The sequence below is a fragment of the Canis lupus genome, chromosome 13 (genome assembly GCF_011100685.1).
Source record: "Canis lupus familiaris isolate Mischka breed German Shepherd chromosome 13, alternate assembly UU_Cfam_GSD_1.0, whole genome shotgun sequence".
In the NCBI taxonomy this organism is placed as follows: Eukaryota; Metazoa; Chordata; class Mammalia; order Carnivora; family Canidae; genus Canis; species Canis lupus.
The window spans coordinates 39,630,397-39,652,076 of NC_049234.1; the positions used below are offsets into that span (position 1 = coordinate 39,630,397).

The window sequence follows — 21,680 nt, forward strand, 5'->3', positions numbered from 1 at the left end:
CTGTGCGCCCCTGTCGCCCCGCCGCCTACGCAGGCCCCGACGGCGACTCCGAGCTCCCCAGGAGGCGCCCCGGGCGCGGGTGCGGCGGGCCGCGGCCTCCCTTCTTCCCCACCTGCCTCGCTTCCCCTGGGATTCTAAAGCCTTTCCGGGTTGTCCTTGGCTGCTTTTTTTTAAAGTGATCGCCGCCTTCCTAAATTTCCCCTTTTTAAAACTTGGGCGGCGGCGGTGGGGGTGGAGGGGGGATGTTTCTTTTCCTCTTTTCCATAAGCGCGTGGCCGAGCCGGCGGTGCCCCCCTCTCCACGCACCCCGCCTGCCCCCTGCCCGGGGGGTGGGGGAGCCGCAGACACACAGTCCCGGAGGCGGACGGACAGACGGACGGACGGACGGACGGCGGCACGCGCACGCACGCAGCCCCCTGAGAGCGCCCCGGAGTCGGGCCGCCGCTCGCCCCCGCGCCCAGCAGGCGCGCGGCCCTGAGGCAGGTGCGAGGCAGGTGCGAAGCTACGGGGAAGTTCTAAGTTTTGTTTCGCTGGGGGTTCGGGGTGGGGTGGGGGCGGGTGGAAGTGGGGCGACGCCACGTTCTCTTTATTCTTAGGGCGACTGCTTTGGGCTCTCCCCCAGGGCGGCGGCGGCCTGCAGCCTGCTCGCTGCCCACTGGGCCGCCCGACCCCGCGCCCGCCGCCGCCGCCGCCGCCGCCGCCGCCGCCGCCGCCGCCGGATCCCATCAGAACATACTGCTCTTCACTAAGGCGGCTTTGGCACCGTTGGGTCTTTGGAGCGAGGATAGGACGCTGGCGAAGGGGCCCCCGAGCGAATCCGGGATGGAGGTGATGGGGCCGGGGCCCGGGGCCCAGCCCTGTCCGGGGCCCCCCGCCGCCGCCAGGCCTCCCGCCGCAGCCGCCGCCGCCGCCGCCGCAGCCGCCGCCGCCGCCGCAGCCGCCGCCGCCGCGCCGCCCTTGCCGGGCTCGCCGCCCGGGCCCCCGGGCCCCGCCGCCCCCGGGGCTCCCGCCGGGCTGGGCCCGCCGCCGCCGCCGCCGCTCGCCCCGCAGCTGGGAGCGGGGTTGGGGTTGGGGCCGGGCCCGCCCGTGCTGTCCGGGTCGGTGCTCTTGGCCTCCTTGCTCTCGTCGTCCCGGGACGAGTCGGACTTCTTCCCCGAGGACCCGTTCTTGGCCGCGGCCGCCGCCGCCGCTGCAGCGCGCTCCTGCTTGCGGAACTTGGCGCGGCGGTTCTGGAACCACACCTGGCCCGGGAGCAGAGGGGAGTGGGGGAAGCCGGTGAAGCGCGGGGCGGAGGCCCGGTGCACCTGACCCGGGTGCGCCCCCTGCACCTGCCCCCGGTGCGCCCCCTGCACCTGCCCCGGGTGCGCGCCCGTGGACCTACCCAGGTGCACGCCCCTGGACCTACCCCGGGTGCGCGCCCCCTGCACCTGCCCCGGGTGCGCGCCCCTGCACCTGCCCCGGGTGCGCGCCCCCTGCACCTACCCCGGGCGCACGCCCCCTGCACCTGCCCCAGGTGCTGGAGTCCGGGGAACACTCCCCGGGGCCTCCCGAGCCGGGCAGGCTGCACACAAGGCCTACCCTGGCAGCCCGCGCAGTGCGTCCCGAGAGCCTCCGGGGCGGCGGCTCTAAGGTTAGAGTCCCTTTGCCGCAGGGAGGGGGAGGGGCTCTCTCGCGGCCCGTCCTGGCCTCTGCGCCCCGAGGAGCGCAGGGCGCGCGGCTCACTTTGGCCGCTACAAGGTCACAGCCAGCCACGGTTCGTGGCCCTCGTGGAGTCACGGCCCCTTTGCCAACGTGATGCAAGGCACAGTGACCCGGAGGAGGCAGCTGCGCTCCAGGGCTCCGAGTTAAAGACAGACAGCCGGAGTTAGGAGGCAGCAAATGGCGGGAACCGAAAGCCCCGCTTGCTCGGGCAACACGGGGGCGAGGTCTGCGCTCCCCGCCCAGGGCGCTCGCTCCCGTCCTGCGAGAGCCTCACTCGCTCACGGCCCAAGACCCCCGAAGCCTGCGCAGGGCTGCGTGGGGCGGGAAGCGCTGCCAGCGGGGCCGCATAGACACGAGCCCGTACCGCCTGCGCTCAGCCCGTCCGAATTGGGCCTCTCGGGTCAGCCCTGGGTCAGCCCTGGGTCAGCCCCGGCCTGTGGTGGAGCCGCCAGGAGCACCGTCCCGGTCCCCATCCCTGTCCCCTGCCCCCGGGCCTGGCCGCACACTCAGCCCATCCGAACTGGGCCTCTCGGGTCAGCCCTGGGTCAGCCCTAGGTCAGCCCTGGGTCAGCCCTGGATTAGCCCCGGGCCCGTGGTGGAGCCGCCAGGAGCACGGCTGGGTCCCCTGCCCCTGGGCCGGGGGCCCAGCGCGCTCAGCCCATCCGAACTGGGCCTCTCGGGTCAGCCCTAGGTCAGCCCTGGGTCAGCCCTGGGTCAGCCCCGAGCCTGTGGTGGAGCGGCCAGGAGCACCGTCCCTGTCCCCGTCGTCCCCTGCCCCCCGGGCCGGGCCGCGCCTACCTGGACCCGCGCCTCGGTGAGGTCGATCTTCAGGGCCAGCTCCTCACGGGTGTAGATGTCGGGGTAGTGCGTCTCGGCGAAGACCCTCTCCAGCTCTTTGAGCTGCGCGCTGGTGAAGGTGGTGCGGATGCGCCGCTGCTTGCGCTTCTCGTTGAGGCCACCGTGGTCGGTGAAGAGTTTGTAGGGAACTGGGGGGACGGAGGAGGGGACAGAGCGTGAGCCGAGCTGCCCGGGGCGCGCCCCGGGGCCGGGGCCGCAGTGTGGGGCCACCCAGGCCAGGCAGGGCGGTGCCGGCGGCCAGCGGCGGGCAGGCTAGTGCTGGGCCAAGCCAGGCAAGCCTCGGGCTGCAGCCGGGTCCCCCTCGGCTCCAGCACCCTGGGTAGGAGGGGGTGACACGGCGCCCCGGGGTCAGCGAACCAGAGGGAGAACCAGAGAGGCGGAAAAGAGTCCAAAAACATCAGTCAGCTCATGTGGGAAACCGGGCAAGAAGTCCCCCAAACGCTCCCACCGTGGCACCTTCCCAATTCCCAGAAGTTGACCCTGCCCGAAAAGTTGGGGGGGGAAAAGTGCTGAAAAAAAAAAAAAGATGATAACGATAATAAATTAAAGGAATAATCACAAACAGGACCAGCCAGAGAGGTGTGAGCCGCTGTCGGTTCTTAAAAAGCGAGAGCGGGAGACACTGCCAGTAATGAGCTTTACTCTTTGTTATTTAATTATTTTCTAAGCTTTACGTCTCATCGCAAAGTAAATAAATTATGCCTATCATTTTGGCAGCTTAAGATAATTTTGTTGGCGGTTCGGGTGTGACTAGGATAGTGTAACCCTGTAAGTGAATTACCCCTCCCTGCAATCGCTTCTAACGTGATAAATTCTTTCATTTGTGTAAGCAAATTTCGTTTGGTAAATACTAAACACATTTCCATTTTCAAATGCAATCAAGGCTTCCTATATACGAGCGGAAAGGCGGCTTCCTCGGCCGAGAAAGCTGGCGGTCCTTACCTGCGGCGTACGGACTGCTCTGGTGGTCCCTGAGGGTGCCGAGGCTGCAGGATCCCGGCGTGAGGGACGGGCAGCCGGACGTGGCCCCAAAAGTGGTCCTTATCGGGTTATACTGGAAGCCACTGGCCTGGCTGCAGGAACTGAAGTCTGCATAGGCTGAAGCCAGGCTCGAGGTGTCCATCCCAGCCATACAGGACTCGTAGGCAGAGGAATTGAGGTAAGAATATTCCATTTTATACATTGAAAAGGCTCTGGATGGCTCAGCCAAGTGGAAAAATGAAATAAAAGATGGGTATGGAGAAGGTGGCTGGAGTGGGGAGATGTGCACAGCTCAACGCCTGCCTCCAAACTGGCCTCCTTACTACCAGCAGAGCCTAGTTTTATGAAAAAGCCTCCTATGAGATGCCTTGTCTGAGGTCTCTAGAGCATATAGTCCTCATAATAAACTTGGCTCTTTCCACTTGGACAATAGCAAAGCGGTTGGTCTTATTGCTGGCGCTTTTTACATGACAATAACTCATCCGTCTATTGGGCTGGCACTGGGGAACTGAGCTGCCCAACCTCCCTATCATTGATTCCTGCATCTCTAATTAGAATTTAATACCACACCATTACGCACCGAGCCCCTGATCCTCCCTTCTAACCAGCTCCCTGCCCTTTAATTCAATCACACTACTTGGAAATAATGAAAGTTGGGTGACGATTCACTCTGATCCAATTTCCCCGAGCTTTTAAGCCTTTTTAACTGATCATATACCTTAGGCATAAATTGAGATAGTGTGTGTGTTTTCCCCCTTCTTCGTCCTCCTTTTTTTTTTCCCTCGGTGAGGAAGAAGAAACCTTGATGTCATAGAAAACCTGTTTTGTAAGAGCGTTACACGCTCAATTTAACAACAAGCCTACCCCCCGAAGTGCATGAAATGTTATAAAGGACTGGGACATTGGCAAGACTCGGGCGCCCTGTAACGTGGAGTAAGTGGGCCGAGGGGGTTTCCGTGAAGGAGAAGCGGATTTCTTTACGATACACCTGGTAGAGGGGGTTTTAAAAAAAAGGAGCGTCTTATAAATTGCATTTCTTGTCGCGGCTTAACATGCTTTTCTAGAGCCTCCGCTTACACAGCTGTTTAAAAAATAAAGCAACGTCCAAGTAAAGCTCTTGAATGTGAAACATCTGGACTGTCGACCGATGGCTTCCTTGCGGTCCGCTCTGTGTCTTTCTGCATTAGCTGCAGGTTTGCTTTCGTCGGTTTGGAGGTTCTGGGCCGTTGTTGATTTTGATTACAAGCCATGACTGGCAAGCGGGCAGGAAGCATCCCGAACGAACGTGTGTCCTCTTCCCTCCCTCCATGGGAACTCTGCTCTCTTAGCACCCACTATGCTTTGCCAGGTGCCCCCCGACCCACCCCAGACCCGCGGCTGCGAAAAGAGGGGTGTGCGCGCTCGCCCTTCGGGTCTGCTGACCGCTGGGAGCAGAACCTTTGCTCTTTACTGAGCGCCCAGGCTGCAGGTCGAGCACTTTCCTTCCCCAACTCCCCAGGCTCTTGGGTGCTGGCCGCAAGGTACAGACAAAGGAGCCGACGGTGATCTGTGGACCTCGGTGGCCCCGTGATTTAAGCAGAGGGTAATTTTCATTTGGTTCGTTAGGCTCTAGCAGAATAAGGAAAACTATTTCATTAAACCCTTCCTCTCGGTGGACAAGAGGAGGAATGCTTAGTTGAATCGCCGGGTGGTGTAAACAAACCCTGGATATTTTATATGAATTAAATGTGTAGATAATTAGTTTTATTGCATTCATTACCCCCTTTATGTGCTCTGTAACAAGTCAGTAATTAAAGTAACAAACTCATAAAGTCTTTATAGGGGCATTTAGGCGTTCAGTGTTTGCCAAACTAAGTGGTTTAATTCGATGCTAGTGCTGGGGAGCGGATGGGCGCCCGCTCTCCGCTGCCACCGTGTTTTATTGCGCACTAAACTGCAGCGGACGCTGTAATGGATTAAAGAGGGACAGGGGCCCCCCAGCCTGGGGCTTCCGTGCGGGGTGAGTTGCGGGCTGCTCTCCTGTGCCGCCGCGGCCTCCGCACCTAAGGGCGGCCGTGCGGGCAGCGGGTCCGGCCGAGCAGCCTGCTGATAGTTTTATGGGGAGGGCTGATAGTTTTATTGCAGTTGCATGGTGTACAATGCGTATTTGATAAAGAAGGGCCCTTGGTGACCAGTGTGCACTTTTTTGTGCACGGGGGTGAAATGAAAATAAATGTGTACAAGGTTGTACTACGGCGAGAAACAAATTGCAACGCTCTAAATGGTTTTTCTTTATGGTCACCAGACAAGAGGAGAAAAGAGATGCAAACATCTGTCTTCGGTCCCCTAAACCTAAAGGCCAGCAAAGACGGATGGGAATCCAAGTGTTATTACAGTGGGGATTTGTCTTTATTTACCCCGTTCTCATGAATATGAATCTGCATTTAGACCCGGAGGTGGCTGTGCCCCTTTGGACGCTACACGAGGAATTTCCTCACCCTTATTGACACCACCCTCACCACCACCCCCTTTCAGGGAGGCGGAGGATAGGTTGTCAAGTGTAAGGGCTGCGGTTGTCCAGGTTGTGGGGGGGGGATGCCTCCAGGTTTTCCAAAGGCGACCCGCTGCCCCAGGCCCGCATGCAGGGGGTGTGGGTGCGAGGAGCCCTGGCCTGAGTGGCATCCAGCGTGGTTCTCCACAGCAGAGGGACAGTGTGTGCGCGTTGTAGGGGGATGCATTTGGGCTTCCAGGCCCTGGTTGGGGGGATGGACGCTCCCTGAAGGTTGTCGCTCAGGGTGGCCACGGCCAAGCCCCCAGTGCCCCTGGTGCTCCCGGCCTGGTTCGCTGGCCGGAGCAGGGTGCTGCACTGCCGAGGGTGGCTCCACAGTGACCCCGTGGAACTTGGGGCCCTGGGCGGAGCGGGAGCTGCGGGGAGCGCTGGGTGCGCGTGGGGAGCACTGCGTGTGCACGGGGAGCGGGGAGCGGGCCGGGGGCTTCCGAGGAGCAGAGGAAGCAGGGGGTGCAGGGGGCAGGCAGGGGGTGCAAGGGCTCAGGGGGGCGCAGGGGATGCAGGGGGCGCAGGGGGCTTGCAGAGGGTGCAGGGGGTGCAGGGGATACAGGAGGCGTGCAGGGGATGCAGGGAGTGCAGGGGGTGCAGGGGTGCGGGGGCGCAGGGGATGCAAGGGGTGCAGGGGGCGTGCAGGGTGCGCAGGGGATGCAGGGGGCGCAGGGAGCTTGCAGAGGGTGCAGGGGGTGCAGGGGATGCAGGGGGAGCCCAGGGGGTGCAGGGGGCGCAGGGGAGCGTGCAGGGGGCACAGGGGAGCGTGCAGGGGGCACAGGAGAGCGTGCAGGGGATGCAGGGGGCACAGGGTATGCAGTGGGTGCAGAGGGCGCAGGGGAGCGTGAAGGGGCGCAGGGGATGCAGGGGGCACAGGGGATGCAGGGGGCGTGCAGAGGGTGCAGGGGGCATGCAGGGGGTGCAGGGCGTGCAGGGGGGTGCAGGGGGTGCAGGGGGCAGCCCCGCCCCTCCTCCTCGGCCCTCTCCCGGGGCGCCCTCTGCCGCAGGGCCGCGCGGGGTAGGGGTGCCGCGCGCCTCCCTCCCTTTGGTGGGGGGGACCTTTCAGGGCGCCGGGCCGCACGGTCGGATGAGCAAATGCGCTTGACTTCATCTTCCCCTTTGTAGGCCTTGTAGGTTTATTTTGTTCGGTGTCACCGTCCCGGCCCCCCCACCCCGCCCCCGCCGGCGGCCCCCCGAGTCCCCTCTGCGGGTCTTTTGTGGCCGGGGGTCCTGCTTCTGCTCCGAAGATGAAAGGCTTGCGGGGCCAGGCCAGACCGGAGCCCCAGCCCCAGCGCCCTGTTTTGTTAAGAGTTGTGCTTTCTACACGCGAGCTCTCCCCTAAAAGTTGTACCAAATGGTTAATTTGATTATTCCAACTATGGACCAACTGCTTCAGCAGCCTCCACCACGCGTCTGGGAGGAAAAAAGAAACCATCTATAAGAAATAATCTAATAAAAGTGAAGTGTAGAAAAACCCCTCCTGATTTTCAACCGGCACAAATAGAATTAGAGCTTCAGCATCCTTTTCCCAAACAGACCTTTTGTCCAGATCACAACTTCAGCCAACCAGCAGTGTGTACAGTGCCTGCTATTTATTTTAATAGAGGCGGGTGGGTAGCGAGATGGATTGATAGATAAATGACCGCATGGATAGATGGATGGTTTGATCCATCTTCCTCTGAATTCCCTTTCTTAATATGTGTACACGGTTGATTTTTTCCTTCCCCCTTGCCGATTTTCTGAATCAATAATGGAAAGGCAGTGCTATGTGGTAAAAGAAAGAAAGAAAAGGGAGGGGGGAGCCATTTAAAGCACAAAAAAAGGGGAAGAAACTACCAGCATATATACCATGAGAAAAAAAATGTTTACATGCTACCCAGTACCAAATGAAAAAGGTTGAAAGTTTAAAAGAAACTTTTCTTTCCTTTTCTTTGCCATTCATAGGAGGGTTTCTTTTTCTTCTTCTTTTTTTCCTTGAAAGTCAGAAAGAATGTTAGAAGACAAGGAAACAAAACAGCAAACAAAATGCCATTGTATTGTAGTAGCAATTCATGGGAAAACGCTTGTCAGCCTCCTAATGCCTCACTCCTAGGAGGCTGTTTTGAGGCTGTTTCACCGCAGGCGAAGCACAATAACATGGGAATGAATAAAATATTAAATACCAGTGAGAGTTTCAGAGGAATTTTCTTTCTGATTGCTTTATTTGATCCTGCATCCAAATGATCCCAGCACAGCGAGGCCGCGGACTGCCAAAGGCTCAACTCAGAACCAACGGTTCCCTCAACTGGAGAATTCAAAGGCGAGATTTGTCCTTGGGTTTCTCCAAAAAGATTTCTGTGGGCAGCAGCCTTTCCCGTTCACCTGCACCAAGAAAATAACCTCGTCAGAATTTATCGAGACGACATTTCCCCGGGTCCATGGAGCAAACCAACCACAGCATCTTCCAAGCAGGAAGAGCCACTGACACAGACCTTCTCCTGGCATCTTAGAGTTTTTTTCCACATTTTCCATTTGCCTAGCAACCATAATACACGTTTCATAATAGAAATTCCTTGTATTTCTGGTAACTAACCTCCTGGCCTGGGGGGACTAACAATTATTAACTGATTGACAATAGTGTGTGCCGAGCAATTAGCACAGTGCTTGGCACCTGGAAAGAATCCCGGGAATGTGGGACATGAGGATTATGACGATGGCCATGAGGATGGTGCTGGAGTCTCCTTGGATTGTGTAGTAAACACTTCGGGATTTAGGCGGTGATGGACCATGTCCTTCCTGTTGCGTGTTTATGATGCATATGAAAGAGGACAGACAAATCGAAGAGCAGGCTCTCAGATATCAGATGGGAGAAAACAAAGCAGCCGGGCAGCAAATTTCCCTTTTAAGAATTTACTGGAAGGTGTGTTTCTGTATAGAGGTTAGTTATATGTTTTCTCTTAGTTTATACCCAATAATCATGCATGATTAATGGGTTGCATTACTCCCGTGTATAAATATTATGCGTTCAGAGTCACGTCACTTTAAAAGGCCTTTGTCCAAAAAAAAATAAATAAAATAAAATATAAATAAATAAATAAATAAATAAAAAATAAAGGGCCTTTGCCCTGGGTTGGCTGTGTGGTTTGGGGTTGGAGCTTCATGGCTAACTCCTAGATGATGTCTCTGTCTTTAGACTAACTTCGGAGACACCCCAGATGCAAATGCTGTGCTCTGTATAGCTGATGGGATACAAATCTCCAGCCTGCAGCTTTTTAAGGACATCACAGGGAAGGGCCCTTTCTACTTCTCCTGTTGTCTCCCCCACCCATGCTATGATTAGCAGAAGGGGCTGCCTGTTACCTTTTTTTTTTTTTTGCCAGAGTTTGGCTAATAGTAGTAACATCTGCTGGGCTGGTGGTGGGGAGACATGGGGCATTTGATCAGAGTCACAGATGTAAAAGTGACATCTGCTTGTAACAAAGAAAGGAGAAACAAAATTAAATTAGGCAGGGAGGCCTCTCTGTCTGAACCAAAAAAAAAAAAAAAAAAAAAAGGAAGGGAAAAAAAAAACTTTTTGAAAAAGGAGGAAAAACATAATCAAGGGCTCTGAGCAAGCCTGCAGGGTGCAGAAGAGCATTTACAGAGAGGATCGTGACTTTCCAGGCCAGCGGTTTCCAGAATGACTAGAGCAGGAACATCCTAAGGTAGCGATGTTTTGAGACGTTGAAGGCGTCCTCTTATGCTCCAAAGGAAAGGAGCAGGTCAGATGTTCTCAGCTAAGCAATGTCCCGACCTGTGTGAGGATAGTGTGGGTTGGGAAGTCATTTCCAGGTTGGAGACAGAAAGGGGGGTGAGGAGGAAGCCTCTGGGGTTAGTTAATAAATAGCCCAGTATATTTAGGGATGAGTTTGGGCAAAAACGGACTTTTATTTCATAGCTGTGTTAAAACTCCTAAGAATGAGCCAGTTCTCCCTGGGTTTATATATATGTGCTTAGAAGATGGCACTTGAAAAAAAATTAATTAGTTAATTAAAAAAAATAGGGATCCCTGGGTGGCTCAGCGGTTTAGCGCCTGCCTTTGGCCCAGGGCGTGATCCTGGGGTCCCGGGATCGAGTCCCCCATCGGGCTCCCAGCATGGAGCCTGCTTCTCCCTCCTCCTGTTTTTCTGCCTTTCTCTCTCTCTCTCTCTCTCTATCATAAATAAATAAATAAATCTTTAAAAAAAAGAAGGGATCCCTGGGTGGTGCAGCGGTTTGGTGCCTGCCTTTGGCCCAGGGCCGCGATCCTGGAGACCCGGGATCGAATCCCACATCGGGCTCCCGATGCATGGAGCCTGCTTCTCCCTCTGCCTATGTCTCTGCCTCTCTTTCTCTCTGTGACTATCATAAATATAAATAAATAAATGAATAAACAAATAAATAAAATTAAAAAAGAAGAAGAAGAGATGCACTTGGCGGTTAAACCTGCCCCAGCTGCGCCTGAAATAGGCCTCAAATCGGGTATGGTGTACAGAGCAGCAGTGTGCTCAGCATCCTCCCCACCTTTGTGCCGGGTGTAGGATTACAAAGGGGCATCCTACATCCCCCCACCCTGCGCCCCTCACCACGGTCTCCCAAATGCTTCCAAGGGGAATAGATTATGATCACAACAACAGAAGCCACTGAAGCAGGTTCCCTCAACTCCCTGCTGCTTCCCAATCTATGAGCCGGTTGACCTCGGTGCCCACTTGCTCCTCCGCGGCTCCTACTGTATCCAGGAGGGAGGCCGGTTGCAATCCAAAGCCCATCATGCCACCATGCTTTAGAGCCCAGGCTCTTCCCCGGGCTCGGGGACCTTACCCAGTCGCTCCTTCTAGAACCTTCCAACAGCCGTGCTCATCGCCAAGTATCCCACGTCGTATAAACGCGCTCAGGCTACACTCATGCTAATAACTGACCAACGAACACTGTTCTCTTCCTCGGCTACAGCCGCCACCACCGCCCCTTATCTATCTTCCCTACTTCACAGTCCAACACCTCGAAAGAGTTGTCTTTTATCCTCACCCTCTCTTTATTTCTTTGCTTCTCAGGCACTGCACTGTGCCCTCTGACTTGGCTTTCGCTGCCATCACACAAATTAAACGCTCTCCCCTTCAGATCACCAAATCCACTGGGGATTTACCAGGCCTCGCTTCACGTCAACGTGGAAGTCACCGGGGGTGCCTGGCAAATATCGCCAGTTCTTGCCATTTCTGGCCACAGAGTACGCTTTTCCTTCCCTAACCCCTAAACGTTTAGAAGTGGCCTTGAGACTTGCTTCACACAATGAAAACAGAGTGGAAGCGTGAGCTGTGACTTCCGTGGGGAAGCCCCAAGACCTAGTGTCTGAGTCTCTGTGCTCTTTTGCCCTGTTCCATGGCAGCCGGCGGAGCTCAGGCGGTGGCTCTTCGGTCAGCCTGATTCCGGAATACGGATGCGGTGGAGAAGGGGGCCCGGGAGACACACGATGGACATGTAGTTCCTTCGGGCATCGGGGAAGGATTCTGAGAGACATCCCTATGCTGGGTCCTAAAGAGCAGGTGGGAGTGAGCAAATAAAATGGCAGGAAGAGGGGAAAAGGAGAAAGTTGCAGGCATAGGAATCAGCGACCGTCAGTGACTCCGAAGCCAGCGAGCATGGAGTGTTTGGGAAACTAGAAATCGTGCCACTTAGTTAGAATCAGGGGAGATTCGGGGGGCGGGGGCCACCCAAGGAGGGCTGTGATGAGACAAACGTAGGCATGAGGTCATGCAGGACTACAGATGCCGCGTAGAGGGATTGGGGGGCAGGGAGTGAGGAAGCGGGGAAGCCCAGGGATTCATCAGGAGGGTTGTTCTAGGCCACAAATGATGGATTCCACAGAAATGATGGATTCCAAAGCAAGGGAGGAGCAGCGTCCGGATGAGGAGAGGTAGGGCATTCAAGAGACGCTACGGAGGCCGGGCCCGAGGGCAGGTACAGGTGCAGGAGCAGGTGTGCCCAGTGCTGGGGTCTCAGGAGGCCCAACAGGACACCTCAAAACCTAAGCCCTCTCCTGTATCTGAGGGCAAGATCTGCACCTCTGTTCCTGTTTCATGACCTGTGGGTATGAAATCCCGACCCTGTGGTGTCCTAGAAACCTGCGCTTTACAGGTGGCTCAGGTGTTGTCTTGCAAGCTCATTTTTGAGACGGAGCAGACCCCAGGTCAGCAGGCTTCTGAGTGGAGGGGGAACCACTGGGCTGAAGGTGGAGACCCCCTTCACCCTCCCCAGCCGGGGACAGCGTGGCTTTGTTGGGGCGCTGAATTTGCAGGGTCTGGATCTCCACCCTGGACTGGCCATCAGACTGGTCCCTGCTCCGTGTGTCCAGGGAAAGGTCTTAGTGGCCTCAAGAGCCAGGAACATAAATTTGTGAGGTTCTTTTAAGTCCCAACATTCTCTTATTTATTATCCTCTGATTTATTATTATCATCATTATTATTATTTGGGGGCGGGGCTTAGGAACCTCCTCTACATCCATTTCAATATGAAAGGAGGAACATAGGAGCAGCGTATTGGGGGAAGGAGGTGTGTAGGGCCCCGGAAGAGTGTAACGGGGAGAGTGGGGAAGAGTAGAGTGACTGTCCCCCGTTTTTCCATTCTTTATACGAAGGTCTTAGGATGCTGTGCTCTAGGAGTATTTTCAAAGGAAGGTGCCAGAACCAGACACCACAGAGGGAAGAAGCACTGATGGTGGGATATAGGGCATCCTAAAAGTGGGCGGCCCCTCCCTCTGCCTCTCCTGTCTCACCTCGAGGAAGCCACTTCCTGCACCCCGAGGGCAGCAGGCCTACGTGCAGGTGCTGGTACGGGGGTCCGTGCCTCCTCCCCAAACACAGAATCCACTCCAAGGAAGTGCTCTTGCATTTGACCCAGCCCAGGGAGCCCAAGGAGAGCCGCGCCGGAAACCCTGGAGCCTTTCACCCTCTTAAACGGCTCAGCCTTGAAATACGGCTAAAAAATGCAAGAGGAAAAAAAATTAAAATTAAAAAAATTAAAAATAAAGAATGCAAGACGATCCTGAAACTCCTGAAGATGTTTTCCTCTCTGGGTTGTCCAAAGATCTTGCGGCCGCTGTTGTCGCTTGCTTATGTCACTTTGCGTTCTTTGGGAAGTTGTGGGTTTGCCAGTAACAGACTGCAGCGTCATGCATTTTAATGTGAATTCCGGCTGATTCAGGGTTCGGAGGCAGACGTGACCCAGGCCTCGGGGACAGGCACCGTGCGTCCCAGACCTTGCAAGCGGGGGCGGCAGCCAGGTCCCTGTGGTGCGAGCTCCTGGTGTTCCCCGACGTGGCTACGATGGACAGTAGGCACCTGCTTTCCTCCCTCCTCCCTCCCCGCCCGCCACCCCTTCTCCGTCTGTTTAAGGGCAGACACCGCTGCACAGCAGCCTGGAGCTCTGGCCCAGGGCTCTAATGCCAGCTAGTGCACTCCCAGCTCCAGCTCACCGTGCTCCCCCCGTGGGACTGGGGTGGGACTGCGGTGGGACTGGGCCACGCGGGAGGAGGGGGACGGGGCAGGTCTAAGGAGAGGCCGGGAGGCCGCTGGGAGGGACGCAGCACGGAGCAGTTGCCACGGCCGCCCAGTGAGTCACGCAGGCCACACGCGGGACACAGCAGAGGCCAACAGCATTAGCCCGGACCCGGGAAACCTCTCGAAAGCACAGCGCTGCCCGCTGGGCACCAAGCACCCCAGGGTGGAGCCAGACGCTGCCCTTGGCCGCCCCACTCTGGGCAGGGCCCCTGGTCGGCAGCTGCTGCGGCAGCGGCGACCTTCCCACCAGCTGCCGAAGTGGCCTTCCACGCGGGGAGGCCCTCATCCAGGCCTGGCCTCTGGCACAGAGAGGGGGGCTAGTGATTGATCCCGCGGGATGATTGGCCAGAGCACGCTGCACCCAACACCCGTCTGCGGGGAGGTCACAGCTGCCCTGGGAGCCCTCTTCCTATTTTTATCATTAATTACTTCTTTTTCTTATTTTCAGAGTAACAAATGTCCATTTTAGAAAATGTCCCGGCATACGGTCCTTAGAATTCTATTGGAGGGGCGCCTGGGGGGTAGCACAGTCGGTTAGGCATCTGACTCTTGGTTTTGTCTCGGGCCTTGGTCTCAGGGTCATGGGATTGAGGCCTAAGTCAGGGCTTCAGATTCTCTCCTTCTCTCTCTGCCCCTCCTGCTCAGGCTCATTCTCTCTCTCTCTCTCAATAAATAAATAAAAATTTCTCCAAAGAAAAAATGAGTGGGAAATATCAGAGAGGGAGACAGAACATGAGAGACTCCTAACTCTGGGAAACGAACAAGGGGTGGGGGAAGGGAGGTGGGCGGGGGGTGGGGGTGACTGGGTGACGGGCACTGAGGGGGAGCACTTGGTGGGATGAGCACTGGGTGTTATGCTATATGCTGGCAAATTGAACTCCAATAAAAAAAATTAGGGAAGGAAACAAAGCAATGTATAGAAAAATAAATAAATAAAATAAAAGTTAAAATTTCTCCAAGAACTATACTTGAATTTCTCATATAACTTTTCAATCTTTTTTTCCTTATGCATACATATAAATGATTTTAAAATGGGAGGCATCCTCTACGGACTGCTTTGTGGTCTCCTTTTCCCTCTAAATTATGTATCATGAGCATCTTCCCATATTATGAAATATTCTTCTAATGTATTTTTTTATGGCTGTATGGTGTCACGCGATAAGCCATAGCTTATCCGGTCAACTGTTTTGTTGAACATTTCATTTGCTTCTTATTATTAAAGTATATTCAAAAAACGCTGCTCCACATACCCTTTTAGCTAAATCTCTGCATATCCACACAACTTGCTTCCAACACCTCCCCAGAAGTGGGACCCTTGATCAAGAATGACATATTTTCTTTCCTTTTTATTAAAATTAATTTATTTTTTTATAAATTTATTTTTATTGGTGTTCAATTTGCCAACATATAGAATAACACAAGGATGACATATTTTCAAACAAGCTTTGGACACATGTTGCAAAGTGGCCTTCCGGCCTTCCAGAAAGGCGGTACCAGTTTGTATGTGCAGAGCAGAAGACAGGTAATACCTGTTTTCCAATACTCAGCGGCACCGTGTGATACCAGCCAATGACCTCTTCCTACTTTGCTATTAGAAATGAGCAAAAATCCTTAAGAAAGAGGAGAGCTGGGGCGCCTGGGGAGCTCCGCAGTGGAGCATCCACCTTCAGCTCAGGGCGCAACCCCGGGGTCCTGGGATCGAGTCCCGCATCAGGGTCCCCGCAGGAAGCCTGCTCTCCCTCTGCCTGTGTCTCTCTTTCTCTGTCTCTCGTGAATAAATAAATAAAATCCTAAAAGAAAAGAAAAGAAAAGAGAAAAGAAAAGAAAAGAAAAGAAAAGAAAAGAAAAGAAAAAAGAAAAGAAAAGAAAAGAAAAGAAAAGAAAAGAATAAAGAGGAGAGCTTGCCCAAAGAAACTAGCCATCCTGCGCAAAAGAAGGAGCCAGAACAGGTCATCTTCAAGGACAACAGACGGCACGAGCAGAGTTCAAAATGCCAGCGTCCAGCTTTATTTATTTATTTTTACATCTAATGATGACAAAGAGGTCTCCTCCTTATGTTTAGGAAGAACTCGGTGATAAAAGGAATACATTTACCACTTGGGATGGATTTTTTGAATGTTGGGAAACGATAGCACAGACTCGAGGGCCAGCTCCAGTGCTTGTCTCCGGTCGCGGGACACGGGCTTCGGGCCGCAGCGGTCGGCGGGACCCGAGCCCAGGGCCCAGAGCCCGGAGGTCACAGTGCCGGCCACGGGCCCGCGTCCTGGGCAGGTGCCTGGGCAGGTGCCGGTTCCCGGGCTCTGCGGCACTGCGGGATGAGGGGCGAGTGGGCCGTGGGCCACGAGGGATGGAGAGCGGCCCCTGCAGCTTCAGGGGGGATTCTAGATGATTAGATCTCAAAACTGTGGCGGAGAATGTCCCTGACACACAGAGGCAGGGAACAGCCCACAGAAAATACGGTGCCCCCGCGTCGGGACAGCGGGTCATCTGCCCAGGGCCACATCCCCCGCCCTGGCCTCACCGGCCGCCACCACTTCCTTAAGAACTTCACCTCTCAGAGACGAGGGCTCTTTTCTAAAAGTACGTAACCACACCGCAACGATGTCTCCGTGTCCTCGCCGAGCCAGCGCTCGATTTCCCTTTATTTGTTCCACAGAAGTTGTTTTAGTTGGTTTGAGCCAGAGTTCAAACAAGGCCACACCCTGCACTTGGGCGTGTTTGTGTGTCCTTCGAGCTCCCTGCTGTCTACACTGCCCCTCTCCCCCCACAGCTGTCTACACTGCCCCTCTCCCCCGCCAGCCATCCATACTTCCCCTCTCCCCCCCAGCCTTCTATACTTCCCCTCTCCCCCTTCACCGTCTATACTTCCCCTCTCTCCCCCACCATCTATACTTCCCCTCTCTCCCCCACCATCTATACTTCCCCTCTCCCCCCAGCCGTCTATACTTCCCATCTCCCCCCCCAGCCGTCTATACTTGCCCTCTCCCCTCAGCCGTCTATAGTTCCCCTCTCCCACCCCCCCAGCCGAGTTGGGCTCTGAAGGGCACGCGGCCTCGGTTAAGCTGGCGGCCGCCACGTGCTGTGGGGACCTAACCCTCATGTCCTGTCAGCTGGTGGTGGGTGTAGAGGCTTCTTCGGACTCAGGTTTGACGTTTAGCAAGGAGGCTCCTCGGTGGTGCTGCGTACGTCCCATTGCACACATCAGGAGGCGGGGTATCGGTCCTTTAAGGGTGTCAGGGTCCAAACAAGGTTCTGTTGATCTGTGGGGTTGGGGTGTTATCACCTGGAATCACCCATTATAAAGTTCCCCGTGAGCTTGTTACCTAGTGATTTTAGGAGCCTCGACCACGTTGATCAGTGCGTTGCCTCAACTACGAGATTTTATTCATTTTAAGGGGTGAAAATGTTAATGCCCTATATCATTTTTTGTTAACTTATTAGCTAGAAGACTCCGATGAAGAAAAAAATAACTCCCTTTATCGTTCATCGGGTACCTAAGACATGCTTGGTATATAGTAAGGTTCGGCAAGTCAAGATAAATACTGGATTCATTCCCTCTGTTTATCAGTTTTCAGAATAATGAGTTTCTCCCCGAGTGTCCTTCAAAGATCATCAGTGGAGCTTTTTGTCTTATTTTGGGATTGGGGTTTTTTTTTTTTTTTCAGCATTATGAGCTCATAGGTCTGAATATGTTTTATGTATTTTCTTTCATCGCAGTATTTATTCTTATTTATGCACAAATTATCCAAACTTTGACCAGCAGAAGCCTCCTCAACTTGCCTCTTAGTTCTTTTGACAGGACCCTCGTGGTCTCTGATAGCTTCTCTGCTAGCTGGTATGACACGATGTCCCAGGCTCATTTTTTACTCTCTTTGCCTAGACCTGGTATCAGGCATTTCTCCAAGGAGCCCTGGTCCTTTTTAGTTGGAATTGGTATTTAGAGACCACATTGTGGGCCCTAGATTGGATTTTGGAATGAGTGATTTATGAGCTTTTTGGAAAGGAAGTAATGGTCACTAGGCACCAGGGCCTAGTTGAATTAAAGTCATCATACATTTATTAAATAAGACATGGCTCATTCTAGATGAGGGAGAGGAGACTGAGCATAAGCAAACAACTGGGACATGATATTATGTAGAAAGAGCTTTGGGGAAATAAACCAGGCATGAAATAATTATGCCTGGAGTCAAGGAATAAGGCTTCAGCAAGAAGGGGACATCTGAGCAATGGAAATAGTCATGCAGCCAAGGTGCAGTGGAGAAAGTTCCGAGCAGAGAAATAACGTGAGCGAAGCCTCCGAATCATCAAAGTCCACGGCATGGTTGAAGAAGAGTCAGATTTGCTTCATTTCCTGTGACAGGGATAGTGGATTCAGTGGATTCAGAGAGCAGCCAACCGCAGTCAGCATAATGCATCTGGACTTCAGCAGGGCATTTGTCCAGGCCTATCCTGATATCATTATGGACAAGATGGAGAAATATGGACTAAGCGATAGGACTATTAGATGAATTAACAACAGTTAGGTGAATAAATGAACCCAGAGGATGCTGATTAGTAGATGGATATCAGCATAGAGGACGGTCTCCAGTGGAGTAACACAAGTCTCCGTGTAGGTCAACTTTTGTTTTGTTTTGTTTTTTGGGGGGGGATTTAGATACAAGTATAGAACAAATACTTAACAAATTTGCAGATTATCTGGAGTTAGGTAAGATAACGAGTAGTCTTACTGACAGGGTCTGGTTTCAAAGAGGTATGGACAGGTTGGACTTACTGAGATAAAATTTCTAGGGATGATATAAATTTCTATAGCTGAGTGAAGATAGCAAATGAAAAATAAATAAATAAAAATAAATAAAAAATAAAAAGAAGAAGATAGCAAACGAGGACCCAAGTGCACACGTGTGCGCGCACACACACCGGAGATGCATGGTTAGTAGTACGCACACGGAAAAGATTGAGGAGTTCAGTTCTGCACAACATATTATTATTCGGCTGCGTGGGTAACAGTGGAGTGCCCAGAATGCAGTGGGGGTGCTCATCAATGGTGAGATGCTCGGATCCCTCTTGAAGAACACTTCGAGAGAGCAGTTGACCATCTGGGGTATGGGGTAGTTTATAGGAGAGTGACCTAATTGGTAGAAGAATTTTAAAAAGCAATAATGAAAAAATCAGAAACCTAGAATCGCGGAATTCACTGGGATTAAAAATGCCAGAACAGCCGTAGAGCTGCCCCGTGGAAGTGTTCTGCGACGTTACCCTAAGGCAACACGAGCCTCCACCTGGCACCACTGGGTACGAGTTAGAGGGAAGCAAATTTCTACCCAATGGGAGAACATAGTCAGAGCTCCCGAGACGCAGAGGAGCCTGCCCCACAGCTCGAACCTACCATCCTAAGGACAGAGAGAACTGGTGAGGAGGGGCTTGGGCATCTTAAGAATTGGGTTCACCTCTACATCAGCGAGTCCACGACCCCTGTCCTCCCTGGCAGCCTCCTTCCAGGCTCCTGAGTCCTCCTGCTACTCACAGGGTTGCTTAGGGGCAGCCCTGCGATGTTTAGGACGACCATGACCCCCACGGTGCCCCACAGTGTCTTTTCACGGTTCCTGGTACCGCTGTCAAAGGTGTCGTACTCCGCTGAGACTCAGGAGAGACAGAGTCTAGTTTCCGTGCTTTTTTTTTTTTAAAAGATTTTATTTATTTATTTATTTATTTATTTATTTATTTATTTATTTGAGAGAGAGCCAGCATGAGCAGTGGGGAGGGGCAGAGGGAGAAGCACACTCCCTGCTGAGCGGGGAGCCCAGTGGGGTGACACCAGGATCCCAGGCACCCGGACATCAGGACCCCAGCAGAAGGCAGCACTGAATCACTTCACCACTTAACGGGAACCACGCAGACACTCCAGTTTCAGGCCTTTTAACTCTGATTCCAGAACGTCGGGTGTGGGAGGTTAAAGATGGCCCCAAATTCCTTGTCCTTGCAGCAAGGGGTGGGCTCTAACTCCCTCTCCCCTTGCAGTCCAGCGGTGGCCAGCGGCGTGCAGCAACTTGCTGCAGCAATGGAATGTGCTAGAAGCGGGGGGACGTCCAAGAGTAGGTCTCAGGAGGCCTCGCTGTTCTCCCCCAGCTCGTCGTGTAAGGAAGCCCCGGGCCAAGGGAAGACCAGGCGAGCGGGCCAGCTGCCCAAGGCACCGTGGCCCCAGCACTCAGGCATCGAATCTCTCCAGCCGAAGCCCTAGATGCGGTTTGGGGCAAAGGGGTCATCCCCTCCAAGGCGAGTCCAAATTTCATATTAGAGGGAAAAATGAATGGGGTCGTATTTTCCGCTGCTGAGTTCCGGGCGGTTTTTAGCGCAGCAGTAGGTAACCACACTCGAGCTACGTGTCCCTGCTTCTTTGGGGGGTTGATTTTCAACCTGCAAATGACGTGACAGGACTTAATACTTTTTAAGGCCCCTTCTTCCTCTAACATTCTCTGCAGCCCACATTTGTGGTCCCGTGATTTCTTTACACTTTTAAATATTATTCAGGACCTCAAAGAGCTTTTGCTTATGCAGGTCATATCTATTGATATTTGCCATATTAGGAATTTAAACTGAGAAAAACATGTATCATTTATACCTATTACTTTATTTAAAAACAATAAAGATCTATTAAATGTTTACAAACAAAAGACTTCTGGGGAAATGTTTTCCCAAACAAAAAATTACTACGAGGGTGGCATTGCTTTATATTTTTGCAAATTTCTTTATTTTTAAATTGCATTTCTTCTCCTTTTTAAGATTTTTGTTAATCGGAGTATAGTATAGTTGACTTACAAAATTATGTTAGTTTCGGGTATACATCATAGTGATTCAACAATTATGTACAGGACAGCACCTGGCTGGCTCAGTTGGTGGAGCGTGCAACTCTTGGTCTCAGGGTTTGAGTTCAAGCCCCACGTTGGGTGTGGCGATTACTTAAAAATAAAATCTTTTAAAAAGGAACAATTATGTGTGTTACAAAATGCTCACCACAAGTTTCTTTAAAAACCTGGCTTACTAGAAGGCACCTAGAGTCTCTTATCTGCTTCTGCATGAAAACTGTTGTAATCACCCGTTGTGTAACCTCTAGAAAACTTCACTGTACACTTGAGAGAGAATGAGAATGAACAAGGTCAACAATGTATTTTTATTATTACGAGAATGGTCGTGACCTCACAGACCCCTCAAATAAGTCAGGGATGTCCAGGCGTCTCCAGACCCTACTTTGAGAACCACTGCTCTGAAGAAATGATGCGTAAAATTAACCTATGTTGGTCCATTAGTAGGTGATAACCCGTAGCATGTTCAAATTTTTAGAGTCATTTGCGTTTTAATGAGAAATAAAGTCTTCCTCCGAAGGATCAAGCTCTAATGACAGCATCTCAAAAAACACCGAAGGTATTCGTCTGGCTAAGGGTCCCCTGTTCTGGTCCATCTACCTTGTGGGCTGCTACCCCTTTGGCCCCCACTGAAGTTTGGCTCTAACCAGAGGGAGGCTGTGGCCACAAGACTAGACCCATTGGAGGCAGAAAGAGAGCAAACTGGCTGTTATGATCAGTCTTCCACAGTCCTTCGCTTTAAGAGAATGTCTCTTTCTTGGTTCATGGACGGAGAAGGGTTCTATGTGTAATTAGCAACGAACCCGAGATTGCCAACCAACCATTTTTACCCCCATTTTGAGCAATTAGACTGGGTTTTTCACTGTGTTGGGAACTAGGCTAAGAGACTGTTGTAACATGGAGGTAATATGCTTGTTTATTTTAATTAAATCATTGAAAATCAGAAATGATATCATATCTAGCCCTTCCTAGCATTGCGGACATTTCCCAGAACTTTTAACTGCAGGATTTTAGTAATTGCATTGTGCTAATCAACTAAAATGGCCCAGTATAAATGTTAATAAATAAGCATAATCATAATCATCATCCTAGACATACCCAGTTGCCAAGGACTTCAAGAAGTCATTGAATCCATCCGTCTGCCTCCAGGCGAGCTTTATCTTCCAGTCCATTCCCAGCAAAAAAAAAATATTT

General features: G+C 52.9%; 1 protein-coding gene across 1 annotated transcript; it reads right to left on the reverse strand.

Moving 5' to 3' along the window:
- Positions 1-697: 697 nt before the first annotated feature.
- On the reverse strand, positions 698-4,100 carry PHOX2B (paired like homeobox 2B). Its single transcript, XM_038555113.1, has 3 exons — positions 3,502-4,100; positions 2,500-2,687; positions 698-1,241 (listed from the first exon to the last, which is right to left on the reverse strand). The coding sequence occupies exons 1-3, from the start codon at positions 3,740-3,742 to the stop codon at positions 726-728; spliced, it is 945 nt and encodes a 314-aa protein (XP_038411041.1). The 5' UTR covers positions 3,743-4,100; the 3' UTR covers positions 698-725.
- Positions 4,101-21,680: the final 17,580 nt, after the last annotated feature.